At 42.1% G+C, this 25,462-nt stretch overlaps 1 protein-coding gene across 2 annotated transcripts in view; it reads right to left on the reverse strand.

The window, feature by feature from the left end:
- Positions 1-2,544: 2,544 nt before the first annotated feature.
- The window catches only part of CDH17 (cadherin 17), a 62,538-nt gene continuing 39,620 nt past the window's right edge, over positions 2,545-25,462 (reverse strand). The window contains exons 11-18 of one of the 2 annotated variants that reach the window (XM_042973061.1): positions 23,290-23,366; positions 21,191-21,382; positions 16,010-16,254; positions 12,381-12,511; positions 9,511-9,750; positions 5,538-5,654; positions 5,287-5,400; positions 2,545-3,128 (exon numbers count right to left, since the gene is read on the reverse strand). In XM_042973061.1, the coding sequence (XP_042828995.1) occupies positions 3,028-3,128; positions 5,287-5,400; positions 5,538-5,654; positions 9,511-9,750; positions 12,381-12,511; positions 16,010-16,254; positions 21,191-21,382; positions 23,290-23,366 (1,217 nt within the window). In that variant the 3' untranslated portion in view covers positions 2,545-3,027. Of the gene's footprint in view, positions 3,129-5,179; positions 5,401-5,537; positions 5,655-9,510; positions 9,751-12,380; positions 12,512-16,009; positions 16,255-21,190; positions 21,383-23,289; positions 23,367-25,462 lie in introns of those variants that run through there. The other variant, XM_042973060.1, reaches the window with a different exon arrangement.

Below are 25,462 nucleotides of genomic sequence, written 5' to 3' on the forward strand. Positions count from 1 at the left end.
AATCTTGGAAATAAATCAGTTCCTTCTTCCCTTAGATACCTCAGAGGTAATCTCCGCTTCCTGCCTGTGGGTCCTTTAGACTAGGGACCAATACCCAGAGATCTCCACTCCAGATGTGTTGCTCCCCAGAAGCCTTTGAGACTTCCAACAGAGCTGCTCACAAAAGTTGTCACCTATTCCTCCCACCTCCACCACCGAGACCCTCATCTCACAGCTATTCGTAACCATCCAGAAATTCTCAGGGGTTTTTTAATTCATAGGCCTCATGAACCACCACAGCCAGCTCTGAGGATGTTTGAATGGAGCATCAGGGTTTGTATGTAGGGAAAGAAGGGCGGTAAAGTGGGACTTCAGATGTCTTTGAGCATAGGGTAAGTGAACACAAAGAACGAATTAGTTCCAATTTTGTCAAATGAATGGCACTTAAATGACAATAGCATAAGTGGCCAAAATGAATCAGCTCTTTCATTTATGCATACTTCAAAAAACTATGGAGGAGCCACGATGAGCCAAGACTTGTCATAGTGGCATTGCAAGGACTGTGAGAAGTCCCCGACCAGTTGCAGAGATTAAATGGGCTCTAATTGTAGAACATGAGAAGGGCCATAAGCAAGGTTCAAATACCACTCTTTTTCTTGCAAGGGCCAGAAATACATCAAGGCTTAAGTTAAAAAGGATGTACTGGCTCACAGGATAGAAAAGTCCAAGGCAAGTTTGCTTTCAAACAAAGCTGGATGCTCGTCCTCAACATCTTTTGAATTTCTCCTCTTATCTCTTAACTCTCTATAGCCTTTGTTCAGGGACAAGCTCACTGTAGTGGTGATCAGAATGCTCTAAGCTAACTTCCTACACGATTAGCAAATTCCACTTGAAGAGAGCTATTTTCTAAGAGTGCCAACTAGAATTCTAGAAGTCTTAGTGAGATAAAGTACCTATCTCTAAAACTGGAAGGATGAGGAAACACAGGGGGTTGGCTCTACCCAAACTATATAGATTAGGTGAGGGGTGGAGGAAATGTTTCCCAGTGGAAATAGAGCTACCCTAACCAGAAGAGGGGATGGAACCTGGCCGAACAATTCTTCTCACCACACTGTGGAAGTTTAGATGAGGTAATAGGCCTGATCTCCTGGAGGAAATCAGAGAAGGCTTCTCAAAGGGACCAGTATTTAAATCGATCTTAAAGACCTTAAAAATGGGTAGGATCTGGTCATGGAAGGAAGAAAAGGTTGAAAGAAAGAGCTCACCATGGTAAACAAACAAACAAACAGAACAGCAAGAAAAGTATGAATACTAATCAATGATTTTAGATGAGAAGATTCTGTGTGATCAGTCTATTATTAGGTGGTACAAGTTGGTCCAGAGAGAACAACACTGAATTGAGGCAGGTTAGATCCCTGAACCCAATTCAGAAAACTGCCTTGGATGGTTTGGTCTTTCAATAATGATAATAGGATTTCTTGAAAATGAGCAGGGCAAGAAATGATGCAATTTTACGTGACCTAAATGTCACATCATAGTCACTCTTGATCAAAACACACAATATACCTATAGAAGTTGCTGAGGAAGACTATTCTTTAGGTTGGGGTATAATTTGTGAAGTAAATTTTCTTTTGGCACTCTTGGATTTTTGTTTTGCCTTCTAATGTACAGTGAGACAAGGGAGAACTTTACCCATTACAAGACTTTCAATGAGCCTCATGTAAAAAAACAGGTAAGAGTTTGAAGTACAAGATACTAAATAAGAAAGCAAAATCAGGTCTTAGGGTTTGGATATTTTCTTTTGTTTTACTTTTTTGCCCATAAAAAATATAATAGGAGTCCACAAAAAGGATTATTTAGGAAAAACAGAACTCCATGGCCTGCTTCAGCTGCCATTCTAAGAGCACCTTTTCAGATACAAGTTCTCTTCCAAAAAATTCTTGGAAATTCTGAGAGGTTTTGTAATATTGAATGCTTTCAAGGCTCAAAGCCTGAGCAAGACAATAGCATCAGACCTCAAAATGCTTCCAAATGTCTAAGGTTCTCTTATTTAAAATTTTTAAATCCCAACTATATCTGTCTTGAACCCAATCCATGGTCCTGAAAGCAGTGAGTTTTTATTTCATTGGACACTCCTCCTTACGGACCCACTCTACATGGGAGGCAGTTCTGATAAACCGTAAGTAACCATGGCTCTCCAGGTGTTCCCTCAACAAATGCAAAGAACCGGCAAGTAGAGCCAAAGAGCTCAAGAAACAAAACCGTAGCCAACATTTATTCTTGGTTTTTGTCACTACGTCTTTCATGCGTTCATATTTTCTTTTACCGTTAAATATACAGTAACCAAAACTATTAATATACACATAAAGAAAACACGTGCAGCATGTAAGCATGGTAGGTAGTAAGTAAGTCTAGTCAGTGGTTGGTTTCTGCACCAAGATTGATGAAAGGGGCCTGTGTGGCTTGTGCCATTCCCAAGTGGACGAACCTCAAATGAAGAGCACTATGAGCCACAGTGAGCCAAAGAAGGCTACTAACACAAGAGAGTGTCTGTTCACACCAAGGGACGGCGCTCCTATTTTATTTTTTTCCTGAGATTTCCCTTTGTCCTGGTCTCCAACAAATGTCTTAAAATTAGTACAATACCAAATGAGACATGAGGAAGGAGACATAGGATAGAAGTGGGAGAAAGTATGAGTGGAATCCAGGAAGTTCTGTGGTGGAGGACTGATAAATCTCGATAAGGAGAAAGTGAACAGAAGAGTTCATCAGTCCATCTTTCCCTAAAGGGAAAAAACACATACATTTTTGGCTTTGGATAAATAGCGAAGGCTTTTGCAGAGGGGAAAGTGTCATGGGAAAATGGAAAATGTCTCTAATGTCTATAGCACATGAAATATCAAAGAGTAATAAAATATTAAAGGGCAAGAGGGTATATCTGTAAAAAATTACAGAGCACATGTTGGACAAAAAGTAAAATTATGAGATTAAATGGTTGTGTTACTGAAATAGCACTTGGTACATAAACTCAAACATTCCTGTTCAAATTCAGTTTCTCAGAGGTTGGGCTTCGGATGCCTGAGCACTTTCGACAGTATCTTTGCCTTCATTCTTCTTTATTCGGATAAACACAACTGCTAAAATTATACCTAAAAGAGAAAATTCAAGGTCAAAGAGATGGAATCTTAAAATGTACTATCACATTTGTTTATGAAGTAATACCCGGGTAGGAAAAAGTGACTCATGTAACTTCATTTCTTTCTGTGGGTCAACAAAGTTTCGTTGTCCTGGTGAATAAGGGATTCTAGGCATTGGCTTCCTTGGGTTCATAAGCTTATCATTTATCTTGTTCAGTAAGTATGTATCAACTCCCAAATCATATCTATGCTGGTGGCTATTGCTGGGTCTTTACCAAGAAATATAGGACCTAATGTATGTGGCTGACTAAGAGCATGAACATCTGGCAGACTTCTTGAACTTTGGACCTACTCAGTGAACGTTGATTCCAGTCCTTCATCCTCTTCTCTAGAGGAAATAGTCCAGTGAGAACAACCAGAAAGCTGTTCTCTGACCTGTTCGCCTACCTAAAGCTCGGGTGTGTCCACACCAGTTATCACATTTTCTTTGGTGCCTTCCTCATAGCTCCAGCTTGAGTAGACTCCCTAATCTTTCTGGTTCCTCCTATCTCTGAACACCTACAAAATTACATTGTGCGTTTTAGCAGTAAATGTGTACTATAAACCAGAGACCAATATGGAAAAGGGGAGTTGTTTTAAGGAAATTAACCTGCAGTAAATTTATAGGAGGAATCGTGGCAGAAAAGACTGGATACTCAGAGACCCATTAAGAATATTGCACTAATTCCAGAGTATCTGGGTGGCTCACTCGGTTAAGCATCCGGTCATACTCAGGTCATGATCTCATGATTCGCGGTTTCAAGCCCTGCATCAAGCTGTCAGTGCAGAGCCTGCTTTAGATTCCCTGTCCCCCTCTCTCTCTGCCCCTCCCCTGCTTTTGCTCTCTCTATCAAAAAGAAAAAAATAAACATAAAAAAAAAAAGAATCTTGCACTAATTCCAACCCTACTTTTAGAAAAGTAAGGGCATGAAACTATAAGATCCTATTACTTCTAGCTCCAGATATCCCCAGACTTACCCAGTCTAACTTGTGGCAAAATTATGGCTTTACATGGTCATCTGAGAAACTGCTATTTGGTGCATAAACTCAAAAAATCCTTTCAAGATGGGAGGGAGGAGAGAATAAGAAAAGGCATAGAGGTAGAAGGAAGCTTAAGTGAGTGAAAACTCAAAAGTCTAGCTCAATTAGTATGAAAGGGTATGCACCAGCCTGTGATCAGGGGGAAAAGATGATCCCCATGCATATGTTAGGATGAGTAGTGACTATGTCACAAAGGCCCTTCCATGTCATGATAATGAGGAATCTGGATGGAATGGTATAAGGAAATGAGGTCCCTTTTAGAGCTGCGAATCAGAGGATAGCAGCAGAAAAGACCAAATGCTAAGAGAACGAGTAAGAATTCTTAGAATAATCCCAGCCTTCCTTTTCAAAGAGAAGGGATGTGAAATGGTATAAACCCCTTCAGTAAAGTGGATGTGACTTGGTGAAGTATCTATTTCTAATATTTAACTTATGGTGAGGACAACAATTGAAAGAGGACCTCTTTGAGCACTGAGCGTTTCACAAAAAAAGAAGACGGCTAGAAGTGTGGACCCTGCTGTTTAGCCTGGCCAGGGCCAGAGCAGAATAAGGCCCATGATAAGCTCGACTTGTTCTGGGGTAACAAAGAATTAGTCTACCATCATGATAATACTCTAAGGGAAGGTCTGCAACATTTTGGGTATGTAAGCGTCTCCACCGGAAGGCTAATTCTACCTGTTCCAACAACGGTAGACTGGCCTGTAAGCTCTGTGAGGGTAGGATCCGTGTATATCTTGCCCATCACCTATCCCCCACATCAAGCACCGTGCCTGCCGCATAGCAGGGGCACAGCTACTGCATCTCTCTCTCCTGTATCACAAAAGCTTGGACACTAGGCACAAAACATAACAATTTATGCTTTAAAGCCTCTTGTGTGATATTTCCCAACTAACCAATGATAGGTAATGGGTGGTATTAAGGCAGCAGATCTCAACTAGGAGAGTCTGATGGTTTGCTGGTAATGCATATTCCTGGCTGTTTGCCTAGAACGTCAGTAAGCAGCCAGCAGACCAGCCCCGAAGACAGACCCTGAGGTGAAGGTTTCTAAGGCCCAGAACAGGAATCCTTGAATCTGAGAAATTATACTCACCAATAACCAAAAATGTGGCCAGGAGTATACCAACTGCCATGCCCACAGTGGGCATCCCAGGCTGGTGACCTGCTGGCTGAAAACAATGTCCTTCCACACATGTGCAGAAAGTAACTAAAATGCAAAACAGTATTTGGTAAAATATATTTTCAAGCAAAAAGTTTGCAAAATCCTATATCAAAGACAGGAATTCTCTCAAACTACCCATGGTGACAGACATTATCCCAAGTTGTCTGTGGCAAAGTACCTACCTGGTAAAGAGACTACACCTTCCAACGGTGGCCGGCCACCATCACTGATGCGGATTGGGACCCTGTAAAGTCCCTCTTCAAAGTTAGTGTGCTTGGTAGAAAGTTTGGCATGAGTTCCTGTCAGAATAGGGGGAAAAAATGAATGACATAAAAACACAACCTCATACCCATGTATCAACAGGAATAAAGCTCACCTTTGCAATATAATACTATGGTTGGCCAGGAAATTATTCGATATAAGTATGAGTTAAATTACCCAAAGTATCACCACTCAACATTGCCTTCCATAACGTCAAACAGGATGCCAAAGCACCCTTTAATTTCTCAATTTATGATTGCTCTGTAGAATAAATACTACTAACTATCATAGCTCTGTAGCTATGTTTTATAACATTAGACTGAATGAAACACTGAATTAGAAAAAGAAAAAAATATTTGAAGACGTAACTGCTAAATGATTTTCCAAATTAGGTAAAAACTCTAAGTCCTCAGATCCAAGAAGATTAGTAAATCCCAGGAAAAAGAAAAACAAAGTGACACTAAGGCACATAATAATCAAATTGCTTAAAACTAGTGAGAAAGATCATCCTGTGTGTGCGTGTGTGTGTGTGTGTGTGTGTGAAAAAGAAAATCTTAAAAGCATCCAGAGGAAAAAGGATAAATTACATTTAAGGGAACAAAGAAGAAACGGTGCAATCCAGGACACCGGGGGAAAAACATCTTCAAAGTACTGAGAGACAGAAGTCTCAATAAATTTAAAAGTATTTTAGCCAATTGTCCCCTGGTTGCCAAGCAATTAAGTTAGAAATCCATAATCAAAGATGTGGGAAATCCCCATATATTTGGGAACTATATAACACACTTCTAAGTAAGCCATGGGTCACAGAAGAAATCTAAAGGGAAATTAGGAAGTATTTGGAATGGAATGAAAATGGAAAAACAACACGTCAAACTTTGTGGGCTACAGCTAACATGACACTAAGACATAAAATTATTGCACCAAATGCCCACAATAACAAAGAAAAACTTTCCAAATTAATTGCCTCAGCTTCCACCTTAATAAAAATAAAACAAGAAGAACAAATTAAATTCAACATAAGAAGAATAAAGGAAATAATAAAAATCTGTGCATTGAAATACAAAACAAAAATGCAGGAAAAAAAATCTATGAAATCAAAGGCTGGTTCTTTGAGAATATCAGTAAAATTAATGACCTCTAGCCAGATCGATCAGGAAAAAAAAAAGAGACAACCTTCCAATATCAGAATGAGGTGACGATATCACTGCAGAGTCTGTAGATTTTAGGAGAATAATAAAACCATATGACAAATAACTTTGTGCCAATAAATTAGACAAATCAAATGAAACAGACAAATCATTTAAAAGACGCAAACTAATAAGTTCAACCACGAAAAAATCTATAATTTAAATAGCCCTGTATCTATTAATGAAATTGAATTTTTTAAGCTTATTTATTTTGAGGGAGAGAGAGCATGAGCAGGGAAGCGGCAGAGAGAGAGGAAGAGAGAGAGAGAAAATCCCAAGCAGGCTCCATGCTATCAGCTCTCAACCCAACGTTGGGCTCGATCTCAGGAACCATGAGATCATGACCTGAGCCGAAATCAAGAGTTGGTCACTTAACTGACTGAGCCACTCAGGTGCCCCAAGAAGTTGAATTTTTACTTAAAACTTTTTATAAAGACAACTCTGGGTCCAAATGGCTTCATAGTAGATTCTACCAAACATTAAGAGAGAAATAAAAAACAATTCTACACAAACTCTTCCAGATAATTGAAGAAGTAGAATATTTCATAACTCATTCGATGAAGCAGCATTACTCTGACATCAAAACCTGACAAAGACATTACAAGGAAAGAAAGATATAGACCAATATCCCTCATGAATACAGATGGAGAAATCCTTAAAATTTTTGCAAATCAAATCCAGCAATACATAAAAATGCTAATATTTCACCACCAAGTAAGCATTATACCAGGAAGAGATTGGTTTAAGATCTAGAAGTTGATTCCAAAAGTTGATTGACACAATTCACCAAATCAATAGACCAAAAAAATCAACCATACAATCATCTCAATAGATGCAAAAGAAGTACATGAAAATTTTAGCATCCATTCCTAGTTAAAAAAAAAACAAAAACAAAAAACAAAACAAAACAAAAAACCTCTGTGCAAGTTAGGAACAGAAGATAAACTCCTTGATCTGATACAAAAAAACTATAGCAAACTTTATACTTAATGGTCAAAGCCTAAGTGCTTTCTCCCAAGATCAGTTTATTTCTACTCTCACTACTTTGATTCAACATTCTACTGATGGTTTTAGCCAGTAATAAAAAAATAAAGAAATAAAAGTCATCTGGTTTGGAAAGGAAATTAAAATGCTATTATTTGCAGACAATATGATTGTCCATGTAGAAAATCTTTGGAGGGGCGCCTGGGTGGCTCAGTCAGTTAAGCTCAACTTCAACTCAAGTCATGATCTCATGGTTAGTGAGTGTGAGCCCCATGTCAGGCTCTGCACTGACAGCTCAGAGCCTGGAGCCTGCTTTGGATGCTGTGTTTCCCTGTCTCTCAGCCCCTCCCCTGCTCATGCTCTGTCTCTGTCTGTCTCTCAATAATAAATAAATGTTAAAAAAAAAAAAAAAACTAAAAAAAAAGACACTGTTACAAAATGCAAACGCAAGTCATAACCCATGAGAAAATATTTGCAAGCATATATCTGACAAAGAACTGATACCTCGATTATAGAAAGAATGCTAGAAGTCAACAATAGAAGGCCAACAGCCAAATTTTTCAAATGGGCACAAAATTTGACCAGCCCCTCCACCTGTGAAGATATATGGGTGGCAAATAAACACATGAAAAGATGCTCAACACCATTAGTCTTTAGGGAAACTTACATTAAAACCATAATGAAATGCTACTGCACTCCCACTAAAATGGCTACTATTAAAAAAAACCAAGCAGAGCAAGTATTGGGAGGAATGTTGAGCAACCAGAACCCTCATAGACTGCTGCCGATGTAGAACGTTACAAACTGGAAAGCAATTTGCCATTTTCTGAAAACTTTAACCATACAGCTACCATATGACCCAGCCATTCCACTTCTAGGTATTTAACCAAGAAAAATGAAAGCATATGCTCCTACAGAATTCTTGGTCACAATGCTCATAGCAGCTTCATTTGTAACAGCAAAGACTGGAAGCAAACCAAGTGACAGTCAAGAAGTGAATGGCTAACAAACTGTGAGAGCGTCTTACCATGGAATGCTACTCCATAATCGGAAGGAATGAGTATTGATACACAGAATGACATGGAGAAATTCCAGAATAAGTAAGCTAAGGCAAAAACAGCCAGCCAAAAAGAGCACATACTGTATTATTTTATTTAGATAAAATTCGTGAAAATGCAAACTAATCTATAGTGATGAAAAGCAGAGCAGCCATTCCCGGGGATGGGGGGTGGAGGACTGGCGGGGTGGGGGTGGGGTGGGAAATGAGGACTGCACCTAGAGCTGGAGCATGAAAAATCTTGGGGGGTGGTGAAAATATTCTTATCCTTATTGTGATGAGGGCTTCATGGGGTCTACATTTATCAATTTCTATAAAACTGTGCACTTTAAATATGTGCCGTTTATTGTGTGACAATTATTTTTCCATGAAGGTGTTTTTAAAAACCATTATGAAATCTGTCCCTCGGTGGCCATTGGAAATTTTGCAAATGCTGTTCAGATTGTCCAACTGCCCCTATACACTAAGGGGGATGCTGTATGTTAATCTCTCCTCCCTCCGAAGCCCAGGGCTTTCTTCCCCCTGGAGAGCTCCCCTCTACAGGTTCTCAAAGCATGAGCTTCCTCCGTGCAGCATGGGGGAAAACTCTGTGTTGAGTGCCACCGCAAGCACACCAAAGCAAATAAAAACTAATTTTATCATCCGTCAGTGTTTTGTTCAACTCACCATTGACTCTCGAAACTTTCCAGTCATTTTGTGAGCTTTCACTGACAAGGGAATATGAAAAGTGTGGACTCGGAAATGACCGCTGATCATCATCAGTCACCTCAAAAATGAGAGTCCCCTCTTGGTGGAGGGGATGGCACAGAAACAAGCCCGTGTACTCCTTGGCTAGCCGAGGGGGGTTATCGTTGACATCCAAGAGGGTCAGGTGGAAACTGGCTATGGAGCTCTGGGAGGAGCCGCCTAAGGAAGTAAGGGATTGAAACATGATATCAGCTTTCTCATTTTCCTCATAACGTGACAAGATACCTTCTTTTCTTTAAAATAAATAAATAAATACACACACACACACACACACACACACACACACACACACTCTTAAAGCAGTTGGTATGCTGAAGTAGTAGAAAGATAACAAGCTTTTAGAATCAGACCCGCTTTCGTTTCCTGGTTAAAAAGTCTTAGTGATGATAATAATAACTAAGATTTACACACTAATATTTTATACGTATTACTTCAAAACAACTCCGATGTGCATTTACTGATGACAAGACTGAGGTTCAGAGAAGTCGTGTGACTTGCTCAAGGTCACACAGCAGTAGAGAGGCCTCCATCCCAGGAAGTCTGACTCTAGAGCCCACAACCGCTCCTCAGCACTGACTCGGGCATGTTTGTGGTTTTCTACACCCCGTTTCTTCAGCTGTACAACATGTGACTTTGTGAGGATCCCATGTGTCGTGTTTGTTGAAAACAGTAAAGGGCTGCGCAAATGTTATTTTCTGTGGTGTAGTGGTGAAAGATTTAGACCCTGTAGCCTTAATGGTTGGTAGCTGTGTGATGGTGGGCAAGTTACTTAACTTCTCAGTGCCTTGATTCCCTCGTCCATAAAATATGGCCAATAATAGTACTTACCCAAAGTGTTGTATGAGGATTAAGTTGTCACACTGAGTGCTTGAAACAAGGATGCCAGGGCAACATAAACACTGACTCTCCTCATTCTCCCTGACATCAATCACAGATACCAGTTCCACAATTTCTGACCCCATCCCGTTTCAATTCCAGTGAACCCTGTCTTCCTGCTTTGCTTTTCAACTGTCTTCTAGGGCCCTGACCACATTTAACCAAAGGGGGAAAAGACACTGTGCTCTTGAGGTCGTTTCAGGCATCATTTCAGAGCCAACAAGGGGTGCAGAGCATTGAATCCTGATTTTGATTTGTGAAACTTCTAAAATGTGAGAGGCCTCTAGGACACATCCAAAGTCAAGCGTTAATCCCCATGGTATGTTGTAGTGGAATGCGTGGCACAAAGGCTCAGCCAGAAACTTCCTGATTACTCGGGAGCTTTTAAATCAAGAGTTAAAGGTATACAATGTGATAATGGAATGTGCATCTGTGGAAACACGCAAGGGAGAAAGACCGTCCCCCCCCCGCCCCGCCCCCACTTCAGCAAGGCCCGTCTGCTTGCACACAATCGTTCCAAATTTGGCACACACTTCGGCATTTCTACCCTCATTGGCTTAATCTGACTGTGGTGCTTTTGTTTTTCTTAATCTTTTCACAGGCAGGGGCCATTTTTATGATTTCCATCCACTGGAATGTTCCCCATTCCACCTCCCAACCCTGGGCCTCACATTTTGAGAGTTTATTTATTTATATATTTTTTTTGGTCTAAAACTGTATTTATTTAGTCCCAATTTGTTCAATTCTCATTTTCTGGTAAACCAGGCAGATATATTTACTATTTAATTAGAGGCTTCAACCAGCATAAGAACAACAGAATTCCTACTCTAAGTTAGAAAACTCCATTTAAATGCAAAGAAGCCTCATGTTTTAATCACCAGCCTTATCACTGGTAAGCATGCTATTCCTGTGGATTTATGTTGATTTTAATTTTTTAAATTCCCTGGAACTCTACGTTCAAAGTCAGTGGGGATATATAGCACCACAACGGGATCCAACGGAATGCAAAGATTCTGCAGAATGATTCAAACATCCTGGGCTCATCTATATACGTCTTTTCTTTCAAATGGTCACCTGATTTCATCAAAACAGAGATACCCAGGGCCAGCCAAACCTAGTGAATCAGAATCTCCAGGGGTGAACTCCTCCTACCTTATTGAACAGTCTCCCAGGTGATTCTGGCACATATCCAAGTTGACAACATGGCATAAAACACTTTCTGTCTCAGGGGTACCTGGGTGGTGCAGTCGGTTAAGCGTCCAACTCTTCATCTCCACTCAGATCACGCTCTCACAGTTTGTGAGTTTGAGCCCCACATTAATCGGGCTCTGCACCGATGGCACTGAGCCTGCTCGGAATTCTGTCTCTCCTTCTCTCTGCCCCTCCCCTGCTTGTGCTCTCTCTCTCTTTCTCAAAATAAGTAAATAAACTTAAAAAAAATTTTTTTAAAAAATATTTTCTGTTTCAGAAAGGATCAGACCTGAACCACTGCAATCGCAGGCTGAAAGAACAAGTAATGGTCTAGGTCAGCAGAGCAGTGGTTTGGCCCTGCTCTCGAGAGAAACCCACAAGCACTTTGGAGGAAGGGGAGGGAGTTCAGCGGGGACACAGACACCTGCCCAGAAGCTGTAGTCCCTCCAGGAACAAGAGCGAGTGGCAGCAGCTCTCTTGCTGCCTAGCCAGCCTGCAGGTGCACCCCTGCCTGAAAGAGCCCAGTTCAGGGGCACCCGTGGGCCGCACCTTGCACAGAACCAGGAAGGTGTGGGCCCTTCACTCCACTTTTGTACCCTTATCAACCTTCCACTCTAAGATAGGCTGACAATTTGACCCAGTTAAGTTTCCCGCCCACGCCATCTTCCCTCCCATGTCTATTAACGTACCACCTAATAATTTGCTCCTTTTTTCTTTCTCACCTACTTCGGTCGCCATCACTTGCACCCGATACAGACTTTCAGCTTCCCTGTCCAGAGGAGCCGTGGTAAAGATCTCGCCAGTGACAGGGTCAATTTTAAGCCAGCCTCTTGTGTTGTCTCTCAGAGAATAACTTCATAAAGTAAAAAGAGCAAAAGAAAACCCACATTAGTCTGTGTGAAAATGTGATGAGAGTCTATGGATTATTATGCCTTATCCCTTGCATATCACTTATAACATATTTCAAGGATAATTAATCAATATTATTAATGCTTTATTTGCATCTCATCTATCTTCAAAAGGAGGATGTCCTCATCCTTACAGATTTGTAGTTATACTTGTTTTATTAGAAAAGGTATAGTCACAAATTCTGGAGCAAAGAAGTTAAACTTTTCTGCAAATCAAAGGTTTCTAATTAAGACAGCCTGGAAACATCTTTAAAAAAATGTTTTAATGTTTATTCATTTTTGAGGGAGAGAGAAAGACAGAGTGTGAGCGGGGGAGGGGCAGAGAGAGAGGGAGACACAGAATCCGAAGCAGGCTCCAGGCTCTGAGTTGTCAGCACAGAGCCCGACGTGGGATTCAACCCCACAAATGGTGAGATCATGACCTGAGCCGAAGCCAGATGCTTAACCAACCGAGCCACCCAGGTGCCCTCTGGAAACATCTTTTAAAACTGATTAGCAAACCACTCCCTCTAAGAAAACTTGAACACCCAGGGGCAGAGATGCCAGGGAATGGGTGGATACTCAGGTTGCTGGTGGCACAGTGAATTGTTCCTTCTACAAACATCTACTGAGTGCTTAGCAAACATCAGGCTGTAGAACAAGAGAGGAGATTATCAAAAACAAAAACAAAAACAAAAACAAAAAAACAAACAAAAAAAACAGGCTCTTAGGCCAATGGAGGAGACAGACACAGAAATAGATAATTCCAATAAAATGTGGTAAATACAATGAGAGGGGCCCTGTGGCACCCCAGAGAAGCCTTTCTGAAGCAGGAGATGTTAACTAAGGCAAGAAACAGGATGCTTCAGGCAGAAGCGATTGCATGAGCTAATGCAAAGAGACCAAGGAATAGCCTGGTGGTGTGAGAGGGTCAGACATCCCAGCTGTGTTGGGATAAAAACGGGAAGCAGTGGATGGCAAAAGATGAAACCAGGGAAGTAGAAAGAGCCAGATAATGGGAAGCAATGGGCAGCCGTGGAATGCTGTTAAGCAGGAAGGTGATCTAGTCATATTTGTGTTTTCAATGAAACTTGTTGTTAGGTGTGTGAGAGATGAATCTGAGACAAGACTAGAACCACAGGAAAACCGATTAGTGTTGCCTTTTGAGAGGCAACACAACATAGCCATAAGGATATCCATATCTTTAGGCCAAAGAATACCACCTCTGGAAATTTTCCCCCAAATAAAAAACAATTTAATCAAGGTTAAAAAAGAATTCTATTCATGTATATATTCAAAATATTTTATATAATAAAAAAATACTGGAAACAACCTATATGCCCAGAAGCAAGAGAATGATTAAAAAGCCAGGGTGTATTAGTTCATCAAATTAATTTTTTTTTTGTAATATTAGTATGTTCCATATGCCAAGCACTGTTAGGCTGCATGTACAGCTGATGAAGAAGAAATCCTATGTACTTGGGATTTCATTCTGAGTAAGATGGGAACTCTTTGGAAGGTTTTCAGTGAAGTCCTTTGAGCTGATCCACTTTTTAAAAGGACCACTGTGACTGTGGCAGGTGGACGCAGGGTGGGCTGGAGGAGTGGGCAGGGATGGACCCAGAAAAGAGAGGATGGTGGTCTGGACCATGGTGGACATGGTGAGAAGCATTTGCATTCTGGATATATTTCAAGGAGAGGATCTCTCATTTTTGCTGGTGGGTCGGATTAGGACCCAGTGGGTGCTGATGGATTATAAATTTGGGGGCTGAGAGAAAAAGAATGCACTCAGGCCAAAAACTTTGGAGCCATCCTTAATTCTAAACTGACATATTACTAGCATCAGAAATATTGATTATTCCTCATTCTTGAAATGCCTTTTTTCATTTGTCTTCTTACAGGACACTCCCCTTCTCGGTCTTCTTCCTCATCTTCCTGATCTCAATTTAATAGCATGTATATCTTTTCCTTGATCCAAGAAATGTTCTTAAATGACTTTGTTTTCCCTACTCATAAACTCAAATTTTTTTTCACTTATCTTTGACTAATAATCTTTATAGCATTCTCATGAAGAAGGCAGAAGCATTTGTTAAACAATAAATGGCCGTAAATTACAAATATTTTGTGCCCCATCATAATTTGTGGCTCTGATGTATATATTAGTACCTACACTAAACCACACAGTACAGCCCCCACTCTTCTTTCTTTCTTATGTTTGCCTTTAAAAAAAAATGTTTACTTATTTTTGAGAGAGAGAAACAGAGCACAAGCAGGGGAGGGGAAGAGAGAGAAAGAGACACAGAATCCAAAGCAGGCTCCAGGCTCTGAGCTGTCAGCACAGAGCACAGTCCCGTGAGATCATGACCTGACCTGAAGTCAGACGCTTAACCAACTGAGCCATCCAGGCGCCCCTTATGTTTGTTTTTATGGAACCAGAGAAGGATGTAGAGAGTGAAATTGTAGATGGGAAATTTATTCCTTGATAGACGATCAGAAAAAGGTCTTAGAAGTAATCCTAAGTACTTAAATGACAGCTCACTGGGAGGCAAGACTCCCCTCAAATGTTTCAAGAAATTTAAGGAATTTAAGGTCATTCTTAACCACATGCAGTGGTTTAAGGCATGCTAAAGTATTTGTCATGCCGCAGAAGCAAAAGATTTGGGCTCAAATCCTATCTATGTGCTTGTTAACTATACAATCTTAAAGAAGTTACAAATATTGATACAGATATGGATACACACACACACACACACACACACACATATATATATATATATATCTTGGGCAAATTATCATTGTTCACTTCTAAGGCAAATCTGTGTAAGTCCTGTCGCACTGGGAAAAAATGACTAAGAATGGAAAGATTTACATCTTTTTTTTCTAACCGCCTCAGCCTGGGCACTGACCTCTCCAGAGGTAGGCTCTGGAATGAGTCTTGTCACCCCAGAACTATTGTCCAGAGATCCAAGAAATGTAGGCACTCTGCATCCAGAAGATTCCCTTATATCAGATGACTGAGTCTGTCCAACTGGGTTTTTGCTTCATTCTCTCTGTCTAGAGCTTCAGTCCATTTTAGGGACTGGGCTAGAACTCTCTCCCAAACCCTGGCCCCCGTGGCTGGTACAGACACAGAGACTGGCTTTGGGTCGACCAACTTCTGGACCCCATCTGCTGAACTCACCAGCTCTCAGCCACAACTTGCAGTTAGTGGGCTGGGATGGAAGCTGACATGCTTCCCACTTGCCTGGGCCTGGATTCTCACTGATGCCCACAGGGTACTGATGACTGTTGGAACCAAGATTAAGTTCACCATGGACCCTAGGATAGAGCTTCAGATCACTGGCTGCTTTCTTAGGGGAGAGCCCTGGAGTCAGGCCAGCTTCTCTGCCCCTCCCAGCCCTTCTTCCTCCCCTCTGGCCATGGTCCCAGCACAGCTAGGCCTGCCCAGCGTTGCTCTCCTCTACCTTATGTCCAGATTTTCCGGATCCTTGGCAGTCACGTTGCCCACTTTAGTGCCTACAGCCACATCTTCCCTGACTTTTGCTTGGTATATGCGCTGGGAAAATTGGGGTGCTTCATTCACATCTGTCACAATAAGCTTGAACTTCGCAGAAGAGCTGGTGTTATAATGTACACCAGACACCAGAGGCTCAGGATTCTCCGCTTGGAACACAATGTTGTGAATGGCTACTGTTTCAAAATCAAGAGGCTGTGTAGGGGGAAAAAAAGAGGAAAAATTAATTTGGAGGACGATTAGCTCTCTTAAAAGATTCGGTCCCAAAAGTCCTTTAAAAACTTTCTTACAGAGCAGCAGTTCCCAATTTGGTGTCAGCAAAAACCTACTTCTCGGAATGATAACAGAACCATAAAAAAGACTTTGCTAAAGGACTTATCAGAGCTTTTAATATGCTATATGCATTCTGACTCTCCTAAAAGAGGAAATCAATATAGCATTCCTCAAATTTACTTAGCCCTGGGATACTCCATTCATTCAGCAGAAATTTATTAATTCTATCAAGAAAATTCCCAGAAGACAGATGGGGAAAGGCTCATATTGAGATGTTCACATTGCATGGAGAATGATTTCCCAGAGACCTCGGGATCCAAACCCCAAAATAAAGGACTTAACCTCATAGAGGGTGGCAGAGGTTAGCAGAGAAAAATCAAAAGATAGAGGATCCACTCTTGTTCCAGACCATGCTGGACAGAGCCAGGAATCAAGAATCAAGAAACTAATTTGAGTGTAATAAGAGGAAGCACATAACAGAGCTACCCAAGACAAGGAGTTGCTTCAAAAACCAGTAAATTCCCAACTCTGGTAGCTTTCAAGAATAGGGTTAAACAAGATATAATAGGCTAGCCTAGAAAGAACTTACATATCATTTAAGTAACTGGTTCTGTGTGACTTTTAAGGTCTCTCTCAAGGCACAGAGTCCATGATTCTGGGGGTGGGGGAGGAATCCTAACTTTAAAGGCCTGCTGAAGAGTGATAGCCCCTAAAGTTGGGCTTCTCATCTGGGATTAAAAGGCTTCTAGGAAGCTGTGAAGCCCTAGAAACCAAAATTGAAATACTTATATTTGTGTACATGTGAATTTTCTTCCAGGGAGAGGATACAGTCACAGTCTCAGTGGCACCCAGGACCTCAAAAACAAAGGAACCAAAGCAAAGCCCGAAAGGTACATCATGGATTGTGGAAACCACACTGTTTTGTTCACTCTCCCAGGCCTGTAGGACCCAGGACCTCTGGTGAGCTGTCAGTCTTTTAACTTTGGTTTATGTCAGTTGCTCATCAGTTAAACAGAAATGGTAATATCCATTCAGGAAGAGAAAAACTCATCGCTTCTTGGCCTTTTGGCTAAGATCAAGGAAGAGAAAAACTCATGGAGGATTTTACACACCATCGCATTAGCTTGGCCTGCCCTTCCCTAACATCAGAAAAAGTTCTCTCCCTCAGTCAGGACTTGGCTCAATGTCAATGTTGTCCTCTCCACATCAGCTTTCCAAGTCCCCACCGGCTATCCCCAGATGGACGGGCTCCACATCCTCTGTAATCTCACAGTACCTGCCTCAGGAATCTCATTGTTTAGTTATCTATTTTAGATCTTTACTGAGCATAAGCTCTCTGAGAGGAGGAATTGTGTTATATTCACCTTTGTTTCTCCACTCTTCCTTGGCATGCAGTATCCATTGTGTTATCAGTCAAGAAATATAAAGATGAGAAGGACTTGGTCCTTCTTGGGCTCTTGAGAGCCCCAGTAGAAAAGAGATTCTGGGGAAAATTCCCACTCTTCAGAAACCCCTCTCCTCTATGCACACACAAACACACACAACATCACAACACAATTTCTAGTGCAATAGAAAGGATGATAGACAGATTGTTCATATGGAAGAGAAAGGATTATGTCTGAAGACTCAAGGTCATTTGAGATAGAAAATAAGAAGCAATTGACAGGATATAACACACAGTTATAAAATTTTGTAAGCTAGACAAGATGTAAAAGAGAGGATGTTTACAGAGATAAGCACGCCCTATCTGCAGGCCATGGCCCCATAATGATTTTTTGATCACCTCCAAGTGATCTGATAGAGCTCCCCACCTGAAGGTGGGGTGCAAGCTAGAGCTTCTGACTCCCAGGGACCCACTCCTTATCTCAGGGGATGAAGACAGGGGCATCAAACAGAGAAATCCTGGCAGATAGAACAGCCCCAGAGCAAGCCTACAATGTGGACAAAGGATGTACTCTGTTCCTTGCTGGTCCAGCCAAGTCCAAGCTCATGCAGGCAGCTCAGCTCTCCATGTGCTCAGACAGAGAACGGGCATCCTATCCTCTCACCAAATGGGTCCTACATGGCCTCCCTGGATTTCCCACCCCATCACTGCCGCCCCCAGAAGTGGGGGATAAAAACACGAGACACCATGTCTGCAAATGGGAAGAAGCCTGTGTTATCCCGAAAGAACATGTGAGACTGAGAGTAGAAAAAGATGAGAGGGGAGACTGTGTGTCCAGCTAAAGAGCTGGAACTTTATCCTTGAGGAGCAAAGAGAAGCATTACGCACAAGACTGACAAGGTCAGATTTGTGTTTTAGGAAAATAACTGCAGAAGCACCCAACAGGGAGACCGGTAACGAGAGGACGTCAGTGCTCCTTAAACACTTACTGAATGGAAGACCAAATGAGAAAGGAGCAGCCTGCTATTGATCAGTGTGCTTAACTTTCACACCAGGAAAAACACTGACCCACATCTTCCAGGGAAAAAATTAGAAATGAAAGATGCTAAATTAGCAAACGATAATCAGCAGAACTTAATCACCACCCAGGTGCCCCGTTTTTTCAACTAGTTTTAAACGTCAGGGGCGCCTGGGTGGCGCAGTCGGTTGGGCGTCCGACTTCAGCCAGGTCACGATCTCGCAGTCCGTGAGTTCGAGCCCCGCGTCAGGCTCTGGGCTGATGGCTCAGAGCCTGGAGCCTGTTTCCGATTCTGTGTCTCCCTCTCTCTCTCTGCCCCTCCCCCGTTCATGCTCTGTCTCTCTCTGTCCCAAAAATAAATAAATGTTGAAAAAAAAAAAATTTAAACGTTAAAAGATGATTGACACGATGGTTCAAAAGCAATGGTACTCCCCTAGCAGCTTAATGGATATGGAATTAGAAGCCTAAGACACACACGAGTAACCACATTACAGGGTCTAATTTACTTAAAACACTAAGAACAGTATAAATACACACAACTGTTATAGTGAATACATACATCCTAAGGGCTATTGGTTAACATTTGGTATATCCTAAACCCAGAATCTACACCTTAGGGTGAGCTGTTGCTTAGCATTTAAAAGATCTTAATCAGAGATACACGCTGCAGCTACTGCAGGCCTTGAGCCACAACTACCTCAAGCAGCCCTAGAAGGTTCGTTAATTGGCAGAGTGATCTTACAAAGAGATGGGGTGATATTAGTGGTCTCCAAGACATGTAGTCTGGTTTAAGATGTGGTATAATCTCTCAGTCATCACATGAACAACAGTGTGAGCATCTGGCTAGGCTAGCAGCCTATACCCTTCCGAGTTCTGGAACTCCAGTTCTGTTCTGTCTAGGATCCTCTTTCTTTGGACAGTCAGACAAATCCTCTCACGAGAATACTGGCATCACAGTGCCTGAGGGACGGAGAGCTGGGACTTCACAGGACTACAGCACAAGCTGGATGATTCTTTTTGTGTATATGGTGCAGACTTCAGTTATTTATTCAGTCAACCAATATTTATCAGACTCTACAATGCGCCACGCAATATTCCAGACACTTGGAATACAACCACAAACACAATAAGGATGTGACAAAGATTTAGGTCAGAGGCCTGCGTGATTGTAACGTACCTCCTCACGCCAGGGTTGTGTGGGAGGATACTCACAGCTTGCACCCACCACTGATCATTCGGGGTCACCAACACCTCCCTAAAGGTGCCCAATAGCCACAAATGGTCAAGTTAACTTAAGCTGGTTCACAAAAGCCACCACAAAGAAATGTTGACATGTGGAAATTACTCGTACTGAGATGGACAGGCCTCTACTCATAGATCTCCAAAGAGCTCTGGTCCTGGACAAACTGGGAGCTGTTTGTCCCTGTCAGCACGCTTCCTGGAGCACCCACTGCCAACTCTGAAAACTGTCCTTTCATTTGCCTGTTCCTTCTGTGGTTCTTCTCCACATAGACAGCCATGAAGAAGGAGGGGGGTGGGTAGTTATAACATCATCTTTTCCAAATGTCAGACTGAGACAGGATGCTAATGGTTTGAGTTGGTCCAAACACAAACCTTGCCGCTCGATCCCAACGAGGCCCTTCGTCAGAAGTGAAGTATATGGTAATAATAGGATCAGAATCCTGACACTCTGCCCTAGGGCTCCCTTCAACACTAACACTTTCCTCCCCATGCTTCTATCCATTTTCTACTATGGATATGGTAGATTATGGTACTTAGACTTTGGCTCTAGACTTCCCAGTCCTTACAGAAGGAAAGATAAAGTGAGAGCCAGTGAGTTCAGCAATATCATAAAAGATGAAAGTAGGGGGTTGGCAGGAAGGATAGGAGGAAAGGATAAACTTGTCTATTAAACCTTGGAAGGAGATATACCAATTTCCAGCCATTATTAAAGAAGAATCTATGGATGACACATTAGAATAGAGGGTCTACGGCCTAAAGGGCTCATAGGGCTCATCCAGTCTAACATCCCATACTTGCAAAGTAAAGCCCTAAGCAAAACCTCCCCACTCCCAAGATTTAACAAATAAACATATAGAACACCTAGTTAAATTCGAATATCAGGTAAACAACAAACATTATTTTTAGTATGAATAGGTCCCAAATATTGCATGGGATACCCTTATTCTAAAATATCATTTATCCTATATTTTATATATCTTCTATGGCAACCCTCCCTCCCTCCACAAAGGTTACTTGCTGAGTTAGTGACAGACGCAGAACTAGAATCTTGGCCTTCTGTCTTTCCGGTGGATGAGAATGACTGAGTGCTCTAGGAGTCCCTCACTACACCTGCAAGGTCACTGCTAATCCATTACCTCTGCTCATAGATCCTTACACCGTCCTAAGTAACTTGATTTATCAAAAAGAAAACTTCCACTAATGGGGCTATTTACCTTTTTAATTATGACATATCCAGCGTTGGTTTGGGGATCTGTGTCAATCCCCAGGCGCCCCTCACTGTCTCCCTGTATAATACGATACAGGATTTTAGAACTCCCAGTAAATGGCTCATCAGTGTCTGTGGCCCGGATGGTCAAGATGGTGGACCCAACGGCTGTGTCTTCAGCAAGAGTCAGGTTTCCATACTAACAACAACAAAAAAAAAAAAAAAATAGGAGAAGAAGATGAGAATGTCCTCTTCATCAAGCACAGTTGCCAAAGGGCAAATTTGTCTCTTTGGTTTCACAATGAACACACGTCATAGTTTGTATCAATACTTACCGAGCATGTTTTCCTACTGATAAATTTGGTGCAGTTGATTTTGACTTCAGTCATACTTGTAGACTGATATCCATTGCACCAAGAAACAGGTCTCAGAGCTACTGGTAGGACTCTAAAATAGATTCCCCTTCTCACATCCAATATGTTTACTAACTGAAATTATTATACTAGTGATCATATAAATAAATAGCTACTATGTGTTGAGTACCTAAATTGTGGCAGGCACTTTACATACGTTATTTTAGTTCATCTGTAATCCACCAAGGAATAGAGGGTAAGAGCCTGAACTTTGGACTCAAACAGCCTGGGGATGAATCCTAGGCTTGCCACTCAGGAGCCAGGTGACTGGAAGCAAGTCATCTAATTTCCTTATGTCTCAGGTGATCATCTGTCTAATGAAAATAATAGTAGGACCTACTTCCTGCTTGCTGTGGGGATTGAGAGAGATAAAGCATGTAAACCCCCTGAATGCCTGGCACATAAGTACTCAATAAAGATAAGCAATAAAACACTCCATTGAGTAGCTATATTATCATTTCCATTTGACAGAAAAACAGAAGATTGGAAGGGTAAACCCCACCCAAGAGCATACAGCTAGTGAGTCACAGAATTGGGACTCAAGCCCATGCTTGTCCAGTTCCAAAGCCTGTGTTCTTACTCACTGGCCTAGACCATGTCCACTGAAAATCCCCCGATCATCTCTCTCGGCATCATGATCTTAAAGATGGTAATAGGCAGGGCCCAGGCGGAGGACTGGGGCAATGACAGAAGCCCACTCACTCTCTCAAGAGCCCACTTTGTATTTCCAACTCTCAAAGCAGGGTGTTCTTGTCCTCAGTGTGAAAGCACTGTCCAGATGGACCAGAAGGAAACCACAACACAAGGAAGGGCTCCTGGAGACTGAGAAGGAAGGGGTTCCTTACCCCATGTTTGTGTAGCCCCAGTGCCTGCTACACAAGCTATATTCAGTCACACCTCTTGCCGCCCCAAACCCTCTCATACATCAATTCCCTTTCTTTGTCACAGCCTTGTCCCTATTTTGATTTGTGATCATCATCACAGGGCTCTGGACCGTCCCATAACTGACTTCAAACATGACCAACAATCTAGTCAAATGGGCTTCCCTCTGCTCTAGAATAAAGAGAGACATCCCTTTTAAGGGAAGCAGTGGTAAAACCACCCCAAGTTTAAAGCCCAAATCAAAATATGTGAAGTATTTTTCTTGACGTTCTCTACTGATCCTTTTTCTCCTGCTTTTTCTGACCAATTTTCGTAATTCTTGCAAATGTCTTAAGCACATCCTTCTTGAGCTTAACTGAGAGGTTAGTTTTTCTTCTCCTTTCTCTTACCCAATTATTGCAAAAGGAGTGGAAAGTGCCAATATTCCAAACATCACATTTTTGACTAAAAATGCTGGTCTGAGACCATTTATTGTCACACAATATATAATGACAAATTGCAATTAGCCATTCAACTCCATTCCATTTGACAAAGATTGTGGGTGCAGCTTTTAAGCAAGCCCTTGGAAGAAATGAGCCATTGGTAGAAGTTTATAAAATTCTGTTTATAAATGCTGTTATATACTATAACAGTGAATGCTATTGTTCCCTGAAGATTTCCACTGAGGATGGTGTCTGGGTTTGTTACCAGTTTGCCTAAAGCTACCTTTAAAGTCTGGAATTTTTCCTAACTACTTACAGTGTCTTTATCGCAGAAGTAAGGGCCAAGTAATATGAACAAAATAAAGAAAAAACAGATGAAAACTACTCACATCTGATTTTTCAAAGATGGGGATCTGATCATTGATATCAATAACATTGATCTCCACGTGACAGAGGGTTTTGAAATCTGAAAGGCAAAGTCATATGACAATAATTTTTCGTTAGAAATCATGCATTAATATTAGAAATCTGCAAGAAAAACATTGGCAAGGCAAGTGACAGCCACAGCCAGAATTCTGCTACTGACATGCAGTTTTGTGGAAACAGAATTCTCTGCTCCCCACCTGTACCCACAAGCAGGTCACCAAAAGGAGGCTGGAGAAAGCCCTGGAAGAAGTTCCTCTGGGCGTTCCAGGCACATGGAACATATGCCCCCTCCTCAGTAAGGCTTGTCCTGATCAAGACAGTTTGGGTTTTTTTCCTGTGAAGCAACCAACCGTAGCCTTCAAAGCCTAGTGCAAAACTATCTTTCCAGAAAGCCTTCCCTGAGTAGCCCAGCTAGCTGTCTTTCCTTCTCTGACCACTTCCAGTACTTACCATCCTGCTTCTCTGTCCTCTATGGTGGGAAAGTCGGGTGCCTGTTCCCTTTCCTCCAAATGAGGGAGGAAGTGTTACAGTTAGCCCTCTCCAAAAAGCCTGGCTACCCAGCCTGTAGGAGGTGAGGGGGGTCAGAGGTAGCTCATGGAACCCTTTGGGAAATAACACAGGCTTTGAGGGTGGGTTTGACTATTCAAATATCTGGTCAGAGAGAGCAGGTTCAACCTAGGTCCAAGAGGAGCACAGAATACAGATGGGAATGGGGTGCCCTGGGAAATATCCAGAGTGAGGAACAACTTTCTTTTCTGGGGTCCCCATGGTTCTAAGCCATGATATATTATGTTGTATAATGGCTAAGACTCAGGGCTCTGGAGTCCCACTGTTAAAATCTGACTCTGTCACTTACCAGATGTGTAAGAGCTTGGTGTGTGTCACTCAAGGACTCTGTGCCTCAGTTAGTTTTTCTATAAAATGTTGATAACTGGGCACCTGGGTGGCTCAGTCGGTTGAGCATCCAACTTTTGATTTTGGCTCAAGTCATGATCCCAGGGTTATGGGATCGAGCCACGTGTCAGGCTCTGCACTGAGCGCGGAGCCTGCTTGGGATTCTCTCTCTTCCTCTGCCCCTCTCCCCCACTTGCACTAGAGAGCACTCTCTCTCTTAAATATAAATGAACGAACGAATGAATGAATGAATGAATGAATGAAATGTCAACAACAACAGAACTGAGCTTCTTATCCCAACACAAATCTTCAGCACTGTTATCAGTGATTTACCAGCATTACTCATTTCATCTTCAGGCTAATTTCGTGACGTAAGTACTATCATCATTCTCATTTAGTTCACGAATGAGGACACCGCAGGATAGAAAAGCTAGATAAGCTAACCGAGGTCACACACTAACTAGTGGTTGAGCCAGGATTCAAATCCATGTGCTCCCTTTGCTCTCTCTGTCTGCTCTCCACCCTTCACCCTGCTCTGTGCCCTAGGAGGCTGACCTCAGAAACTAACTATGTGACGGACACCCTGAGTGCTGCCAATGGCAGCAGTGACAGGAGATGGGAGGGGGGGGGGGAGGACAGAAGTCGGGGGCAGTTCCCCTTTGCCAGCAGCCTCTCCTATAGGTACAAGTACAGGTCTTGCTCCTTCCGGGAATGTTCCCTTCCCTTGCCCCTTCCCACCCCGCCTCCGCCTCCGTGGAAGGCAGGCCGTCTATTATGCTTCACACCTCCCATTGCTTTTCCTTAACCTTGCCTTCAACCTTTGCAAATAACCCCTTCTTTAAATTCTTCTTGGTTATTCCTTTTGAGGAACTGTTTGCTGCTAGGATCCTGACAAGCACTCAGGCATAAATGGTGTTCAAAGCACCGGACATGAGGCCAGGCTTGTGAAATAATAACATTCGAACTATAATGATGGATGTTGATTAAAGCTGGGGTCAGTCCCTGGAATATTTGCAGACAACAAGAATAGCTAACATTGTGGTGGGGGGCGGGGCTGGTGCAGGGAGGGTGGAGGAGGGGTGGTCTCAGGACCTGAATTTGCTGGCTCCTCGCTCTGCACAAACCTCAAGTTGGGCCAACAGTGAGCCAGGATTTTATGTAAAGCTATGTTAATTAAGCCTAGTCTCTAGGCTAGAGTAGTGTACAATTGAATGTTTCATTCCAACAACACACATACACACG

This window comes from Panthera tigris, chromosome F2 (assembly GCF_018350195.1).
Source record: "Panthera tigris isolate Pti1 chromosome F2, P.tigris_Pti1_mat1.1, whole genome shotgun sequence".
Taxonomy (NCBI): Eukaryota; Metazoa; Chordata; class Mammalia; order Carnivora; family Felidae; genus Panthera; species Panthera tigris.